General features: G+C 35.9%; 1 protein-coding gene across 1 annotated transcript in view; it reads right to left on the bottom strand.

Moving 5' to 3' along the window:
* Positions 1 to 8,180, bottom strand: part of LOC104831398 (FRAS1-related extracellular matrix protein 2-like) — a gene marked incomplete at both ends in the record, with an annotated part of 31,396 nt that extends 23,216 nt beyond the window's left edge. Inside the window, one exon of the mRNA XM_010566949.1 lies at positions 7,929 to 8,180. Coding sequence (XP_010565251.1) covers positions 7,929 to 8,180 — 252 coding nt within the window. The remainder of the gene's footprint in view (positions 1 to 7,928) is intronic.
* Positions 8,181 to 8,915: the final 735 nt, after the last annotated feature.

The raw sequence follows: 8,915 nt of genomic DNA on the forward strand, positions 1-8,915 counted from the left end.
TTGTCTGTGTTGCATATTATTACTAATCTATATTAACACAATGCAGAGAATCTCTCCAATACCACAGCAACATTATTTTAGCACAATGGCCAATATCTTCTTTAGTAGAACCGCTGCAGTTGCACAAAAGCCTGGCACTCATCTAATACGCTGCACTTCTATTGTACCTCTTGGGGAAATTCAAAGAACTCTGAAAAGCTTTAGAAGTCGTGATTGTTGTCTCCTACAGCTGGGGAAATGGGAGCTTACACCAAGGTCCATAAAGAGTTTTTTACTTTTGGTTATCTTGTTTTCCAGAGCTCAGTTTATTACTGAGCTTAAAGCCATTTTTAAAGAAGGGACAGACAGTTTCCAATGACTCAATGTGCCAAGTAGAGCACAGAAAAATACACAGGCTTTTCTACATAATGTGAGGCAACTCAATTAATAAGAGTGCCTCTTCCTAGTAGTAATTTTTTACATTCTGGATCTCACCTTCCCAAACCTAAATAAATGTTCTTTTGCAAATGGGGGAGAATATCTAGCTGAGTTCTTTTGTCAACAGGGACAGACAGCACTGCTCAGCTAATTAAGAATATTATATTTGCCTAGAGGCACTATCTGCTTCCTCCATGTATATATAAAAACATCAGAACACCATCTGGCCCTAAACCTATATGAACCTTGCCACTCCAGCTTGCAGCACCTTTGGATACTTACTGTAATTTTCTTGAGCCACTGAACTGTGAACCTTCACATTACTTTACCATCAGAGCAGACCCTGATAATCACAGACTTGCTGCAGAAGCAGACGAGGTCTTCAGCACACAGTATTAAGGAAGGTACAAGTGTTCCAAGCAGGACTGCATTAATATTTATTTTCAACCTTTTGATAAATTACCTTTAAACCGGCTAAAACAATATCTTCCTTAGACAGCCCAGCAGGATGTCTGACAAAGCAAAGCTTTTGCATGCAGAACTCAAGAGAAAGGTTAGAGAATGCAACTAGACTTGGTGATGGGTTAGATAGTTTAACAAAACACAAAGCTCTTTGAAAACATGTTTTTTTGAGGGACAGATCTATTCATCAGGACTGCAGGGGATTGAAGATGTTAGCTTTCTTCTTGAAAAATTTCAAATTTTGAAGTATTGTTTTGTTTTAAGAAAAAGGGTATCACAATTGAAAGTCAAACTGAATGTCTCATTTTATGTTAATTAAATATTTCAAGCTTTTTTCAAAGAAAATTTTGCTTTGCCTAAAGTAGTACCCCAACAAAAATTTTTCTCCCCACCTTCCTCCCACCCCTCCAATCAGCAGTTCTAATGATCAGTTATTTGCTAGTTTTGGCATTTTTCCCCCTGCCATGACAGGTAAGAGTTTGAAGACAATCACATTCCCTTCCCACCGGCTATGCATTTTTCACTATTGAAGTCTTCCCTACATGGTAGGGAGAACAGTAGGGGTCTAAATATCCGAACTTACATGCCTTTTTGTCACAGCTAATGGATTATCAAGTGACTAATGATGCCCTATAAGTTGTTACAGTTCTGTTTAACTAACTTGTGTAAAGCACTGAAAGACTAATCCTTCACAAGGCAACGGCAACACTCCAGGTTATATCGGTGTCACTGGGACCAGGATCCTACTTCAACTAAGTGGCCAGAAAAATCACTGGGGTCCCCCACCAAGAGTGGAAAAATCATTTGGAAAAACACAATTTGACAAAAACTGCTACAATTTTGGCCACATTTCATGAAGCTGATCACTGCAAAGTATTCACTCTGGCAAGACTAATCAAGAATCTTTGTAATTAAAAGACAATTATTATTGATATTTTTTAAAATGTAAAAAAAATTTGTAATATAATATTGTCTATTCTTTCCCATTCCTTCTTCCCCTCTGGAAGAACTGTCCAAGATTCTAAATTTAGCTTAAAAATTAGACTGGTTAATTTTCTCTATTTACATAGGAATCTGCTTTCAAATATCAGAAGTCCATCAATTTCCCTTAGGCACAGTTTAATGGATTTTCAAGTACAGGTTGTAAATTCTTTTGAAGTTTTAAGAGACCAGGCAGTTACGCTTACTGCAGTCCACGATAACTATCTTGAATTAGCCTTTAAATACCAGCCTCCTTAATTGGAAGAGTAACTTTTTCCCCCCCTTGAATGTGTGTACTGTGTCTACAACTATATGAACTGTAGCGTTGTAACTTCAGATGTCAGTGCTGCTCCTTTTGATAACAAGTTTTTTGTTTTGAAATATGGCTTAGGGAAATGCAATCATCAGTCATACCATTCTTATTACAGTCATCTTTCCCATTTCTATTATAATCACTGTAATTTGTCATCTTAAATTGTGCTAAGCTTTTTATAATTCTCCTGCTGAGCACTTGAAATGCTTGCTGCAATGATCCAAAGTTTCTCAATATTATTGTATTAACAATGAAAACTACTGAGTAAGCAAATACTTTTGTTCATTTCCAGCACAAGCAGATGAAAATAAGGTAAAAAAAAGTATCTCTATAATTCTTTTTTTTTTAATCATTCAGATGAACATTTCCCATATAAATATAGTACAATGAGAGAAAATTGTTCCTTAGATACTGTGACCAGTGAAATATTCAACAGCATTTTCTGTGTCTTCAGAGTTTCTGAATGCCCAATCTAGATACACCTACTCTCCCCCAAACAGTAGGGATAATAAACATCAGTCAATGTGCTATTAAACATAAAGGTCCAGCCCTCAAGGAAGACGACACTTGTGACTTAGTTACTACAGGGAATTAATCACTTGCCTCTGAAACACAATCCATTCTTATTATGGGGCCCAAAGAAAACCTCTGTACCCTTTAAATTCTATCAAGGCAATGTATTTTAAAGATACCTTATTCAGGACTGTAAAAGCAGATACATCAAGTCAAAAAAAAGGAAAAAAAAAAAGGAAGAAAGAAAAGCATTTTTAGAAGTGGAGATCATTCATGTATTTATACTCTTTTTTTTCCCTTTTAGGATGGTCAATAAAGAAATCATTACACTAATCACTAAACATTTAACTAAGAAAGCAGAACAGCATCTGAGCTAACTGGTAATCTTTAGTAAACAATAGTGATTTCAATCATGAAATGCCATAAGCTATTAATTTAAAATAATTTTTCCTTTATAAAATAATAGGTCTAAGTGTTAGTTTGGCCTGGAAAGCCAGCCAATTTTTTTTAAATTTTTTTTTTTAAGCTGTGGTCCTGAAACCTGTTCTACCTTTGATGCCACTTAAACACACAAGCAAAGAGGTAATGTGCATTTTCGCTTGCTTAGAAAACCACAAGCTGTTTGCACGTATTTCTTCAAAGCTGTTTACTGTAGAACCGGCCCCTTTGTTCAGCTAGACAGGGACAGAGTGCTCCCAGGCACACATGTTATAGGAAAAAGATACACAACTCGGAGCTTACTGGCTTACCATCAAGGGTCTACTACAAAATCTGCATTGTTCTCTGGCTTGGAGACACCCTAGATCAAAGGATAGACTTTGTCTTGACTATTAACTTGCTGTTTCTTTTTAATTCTTGAACTAACTCTTCCCTTCATTTAAATGTTACTATGATGCTATGAGAATGGGGAGTAATAATTAGTTTTAGAGATATTTAAAGTTCTAAACTTTTTCATGCACTAAGCTATATGAAACTGGTGACTCTGAAGGCTCTTGAGACCTAATTATAAGTTGTTTCTGTTTTTTTATGGGCAGGTAACATGACTCTATGAGGAGCTATGGATCTTCACTTGATGCAGTCTGTGGCAGGCCTCTCCTTATGACATTGACAACAAAATTTTAGGACTCTTTTATTTATAAAGAGTTTTCTCTTTAAGGAATCCCTAGGCATATGCCTCAAACCATACTTCAAGCTTTGATCAATGCCTTCATCCATATAATGCACAAACCTTATCACAGCTGAGTAGAGATGGTAGAAATTTGAATCCTTCAGATGCTAAATAGGGATAAGTTTCTACAGTTGTAATGTGAGAGATGAAAATAGCCCCACATACAGAACTAATACTGAAAATTTTAATGCATTTCATAGGAAAAAAAAGTCACTGTAATGTGTGCTTTATTTTCCAGTATAAGGTCATTATGCAGAAACATTTATTTAAAAATGCAGCAAGGTAAGGCCCTTCAGAGAGGGAGACCTAAGTAGAATATATGTAAGAAACCTCAAACCCTGAAACAATAAACCCAAGAAACTGCTTTCTCCTCCAGCCTCACACACACACAGCACCATGGATACCAGTGATCTCACAAGTTTTATGAAGCTCTTCTAAGACATCTCAACAGAAGAGCCAGCAAGACAAAAATAATTTCCATTCCTCCCTGTGCTCTGGTATTGGAGTTTCAAAATGGGAATAGTGACTAAGAGAACTTAATAATGTTTGAATGCCTGGTATTTATCCCACCTTACAGCAACTTTATCTTGATAGAATGTTTTTTCTGAAGTATGTTATATACTTTGTGAATCATTCTGTATAAATATTTAAACAGCAGTAGTTCCACTAACGCAAACTCTAACATACCTGACTGCTTTCCCTGATGACACTTTAAGTGGCTTTCCTTCCTGCTGTAAAGCTTAATGTGAGTAAAACCATTTCAGATCACTTAATATAACTAATTCTTCAACTTCCACTGATATGCGGCAGCACTGAAATGATTGACATTAAAGTTGTAGCATTTACATACAGCTTTCTTTGGCCTAAGAAACCCAAGCCTTTTGTCTCCAGAAGTTCTTTTTTTTTTTTAATTGTTGACAAGAAATATATTTGTTACTTCAAAGCTTACTAATGTTAAGCAATACCAATACTAATACCAAGCAATAACCTGCTTTCTTTGTATTTGAGTATGTCAGAGAGTGTTCACAGAATCTCATCATGGGTAAACAAAAGAGCAAAATAATCAGTCCCAAATTACTTTTATTTAGAAAAAGGGTGAGAAGTATTTCCTGTGTTGCTTGCCATAGCAAGGAACACATTCATACTGCATGTATCTCTGTATGTGGTCATAGCTGCACACTGTCAAAAGGCCTTATCTTGCTATCAACAAAACCTCCATTGACTGCATTGAGGTAGTCTAACACTTCTGTAGGTATTTAAGTACTTATGATGTAATTATTCAAGCTTATCTGCTATATTGCCCTTTACTCAATCCCAGTTATATTTTTATCATCTGCACTTACAAATAAAGGGGTTCAGACCTCAGAGCTGAGGTCATTACACATGAAGAACTATGCCTAGTACTTTGCTGCAGGGTTACCTACTTTTTATTTGAACTGTTAAGCAGTTCATAAAACTAAAATTGTGGAAGTCGTGCCGGTATTATGGACATTTTTGTAAAAATTTGTAATATAAAAAAGCCTACAAATGCAAAAAATGTGTATCATGTTCCAGGTTCATTTATATTAAAGCTAGTCATGGCCTGAATCAATATTAATTTATGCTGTGTATGGTCACTTATCCATACAAGTAGTTTTGGAACACTATCAGGTCTTAATAAAAAAACCTATGCATTTTCCTTTTCTTTTTCTAGGGCTGGCTAACACAGGATTACTGTTATCGCTTAATGCTGGGAATAATTCTATTAATATATATTTTAATCTTTGTCTCTCAATTTCTTTCTTTTTCTCCTTGTAGGGTTCTCTAGTCCTTGTTGTTAAAGGCATCGCAGCGCACCTCATCATGACTAACTTGACCAAAGGATTGTGCAAATGCAGTCAACATCCCGTATCGAAGCTGTGCTCAGCTTTTTTCTAGATGGAAAGAGGCACTTTCAGGCTTACTATTGCCTTATTCCTTTGCCGAGTCTAAAAGTCATTCCAAGTTTGGTCTGCATACTTCAGCTGTTAGCATATTGCACTTTACAATGGGAAATGTTATCTGTTTAAACGAGCTGTTTTTCCCAGTATTAACAAAAACCCCAAAGCATTCATCTTTCAGACACCACCAGGCATATGGCTATGAGATCTTCTTTTTGACTTGAATGGACTGTAGGACTATCTACTGTAGGAGTGGTAAGTATATATACTTATCCACTGTATATACACTTACAGTGCTGTGTAAGTATTAGAAATGTTTGGTGGATCAAGGTATCATTCTGCAGAAAAACAAAACTGGTGAAACTTTACTCTTTGAAACTTAAATTTTACACATTTGAGAAAGAAAGTTGTCCAGTTTCTTGTCAATCAATCCAATGCCAGCAGTCTACTTCCAGGTCAGATCAAAACAGAGTGGCAACCTGTTCCCTGCCTGTTTATTCAAAATGGAAATAGTCTTACAAAGTGATGTATTCTTAAGGGACTTTTCATTTCAGAGCACACTCTTTAACAAATTGACCTTAAGCCCGGCTATCTTTCCATATGACATAGGCTGAGTTCAGAATTACCCTGAATTTATCAGATGATAGGTTGTTAAGTATTTTGCAGTAGAAAGCTTTGTAACAAAAAAAAAAAAAAAAAAAAGCAAGGGAATATATGATAACCTATCAAAGTTGTATTGAAAAGAAGGAGCATGATAATTTTCTGTCAATTAATATAAAAAAAAATTATCTATATAGTAATTTAGCTTTATATATATATATGAAATAATTTTCTACCTATTAAAAACTGCATAGAAAGAAGTTTTGATCTGCTGATAATAAATAATTTTGTTTTCCATGAAAATAAAAATCTGGTCATTGAGCCTGGTAAGGAAAACAACTCTTTCTTTGCCACAATGGCTTAATTTTGCATTATTTTCTCCCTACTCTCTGAAAAGGATAAAGAAGCCTTTCAACAAATCTCATCAAGCTGAAGATCATGATACTCTTATTAACTTCATTCTTATGGCAAATTCACTTCTGATGTAAATCCTTTGGCCCCAGAGAAATTACATCAGTGATTATTTTGGCCCATTTATATGTTCCATTTCAGGAAACAACATTTTCCCCTCATCAATTTGACTGTGTCTCTTTTGACTAGTTGACTTCTGCAATACATACAAAAGGGTAGAAATAAACAGTAGCTAATAGAAATACTCTCCTAGATCCTTAGCTTCTTGCTTTTCTTCATATAAGAGAGTGAAAATTACTTTTTTTATGACAGAACACAGAAATCAGCCCCCAAATTCTCATTATTTATGAAGTTAATCAAAAGCTCCAAAGAATCAGCTCAGTATAGCTTAAATATGAAGCCTGACCACTATCGTATATCATGGATTTGCCTGATCACAGTACAAAACTCCTGCCTTATTCAGCACAATTATATTCACAAGACTGGATTAGCAAGAAAGATTTAGACAGAGACTAAAAGAACAAGCAGAAGTATGACAATAAGGTACATGGCTTTTCTTCTGCTTCTGTCCAATAGTATCAATTCTTGAATTGAATTGTGTGTCTCCAACTTTATAATAAAAAAGGAAGACTCGCATTTCTACCTTAAAAGTGCACTAATCTTGACACACTGGGAATTACTGTGCATGCCAAATTAGCCTCTATTAACTAGTTCTACTCTTTAGCTTTATCTGATAGCCTACAAATTTTTTCATCTATAATATTGTCACAAAACTAATCATATACCTGTGTAAGCTACTGTATTCACAGACTCTGCTACAGTAACAGTAAATCTAACCCTCACAGATCTACCTCAGAGTAATAAAGCAGCCATCTAGTCCTATGCCAGTAAAGAAAATAAAATCTAATCCTCAACTCCTGCTGCAATAACAAAACAGTGTAAGCCAAAGTGCATGATACATATTTACATTGTATCTTAAACATAGTTCATGTGTGTTCTGCCAGTTTTTCTACTGAGTAAGCAAATCCTAGACTCATGTTTTCTGCTGTTTAAAAAACAAAAACACAGTGGAAGAGATTATTTAATCAGTAAAACTTCCACAGAGGAAAGTCCCAGCAAAACAAAATTGCTTCTTCATACTCACCATCATCTGTGTCAGCCAAGATTATTACTTTCGTGCTTGGGAATTCAGTGCCAATTTGGCCACCCACTGGCACGCTCAGAGAAATATTGAAGGTCTCATCTTCCTCATACAGGGAATCATCAATAATGATAATACGACAGATTTTCTCAGTCTCACCCTTATTAAAATGAACAATGCTGCTATGATCTTCAGGACGTGAGATGTAGTCAGAGTAAGACAAGACAGTGGATTGTACTGTGCCAGTAGCAGAACCTATGAGGAGAGAGGACAAAAAATGAATTAGAGGGACTCAGGACTTTAAAGAAGTGGAAGAACAACTGCCCTTTGAATGCAAAAAACACAGAAAAAATATTTTGCTGGAACTGACTAATAAATGTGCTTTGGTAACAAGTGAAGCACAGTAAATTCTTCCTATTTATAATCACAACTTTTCCAGTAGCAAAGTGGCTCAGAGGGCTCTTATTATCACCCAGCACCCTCATGAAACCATTCCTGCTCCCAATTCACTACTATCTCCAGTTATCCTGACTCAACTTTTTTGTGGGGCTGCACTTCAACCATGTGAGAGAAGTGAGTCAACTAATTAAAAAAAAAAAAGCACCTCTCAAAAATATGCTTTGATACAAATTATGTAGAGCACAGCCCCACCAGCAGTTCAACGGTCACAATAAAAAGAAATTTTGTGAGGGAAGAAGAATCCAAGAGCAGTTAGGAGAGGCAAGGGGCAAACCCCCAAAACAGGTTTTGCTGTTGAAAGATGAGGATGTGGAACTACACCCAATTTAACAATCACACACAACTGACCACATTTCGTAACATTTGCACCGAAAAATGGCAAGATGTTTTCCCTTTTCACTTCTACACACTACTCCTTCATGGATCAGAATGCCTATGAAAGTCACCGGGACTTTAGGACGAGGACTCTTCCTGAACAAATGAATGCGAATTTGAACTTCACATTTACCTCATTGGGTGATTCTTAGAACG

Source organism: Haliaeetus leucocephalus, unplaced genomic scaffold (genome assembly GCF_000737465.1).
Source record: "Haliaeetus leucocephalus isolate CR32 unplaced genomic scaffold, Haliaeetus_leucocephalus-4.0 Scaffold220, whole genome shotgun sequence".
In the NCBI taxonomy this organism is placed as follows: Eukaryota; Metazoa; Chordata; class Aves; order Accipitriformes; family Accipitridae; genus Haliaeetus; species Haliaeetus leucocephalus.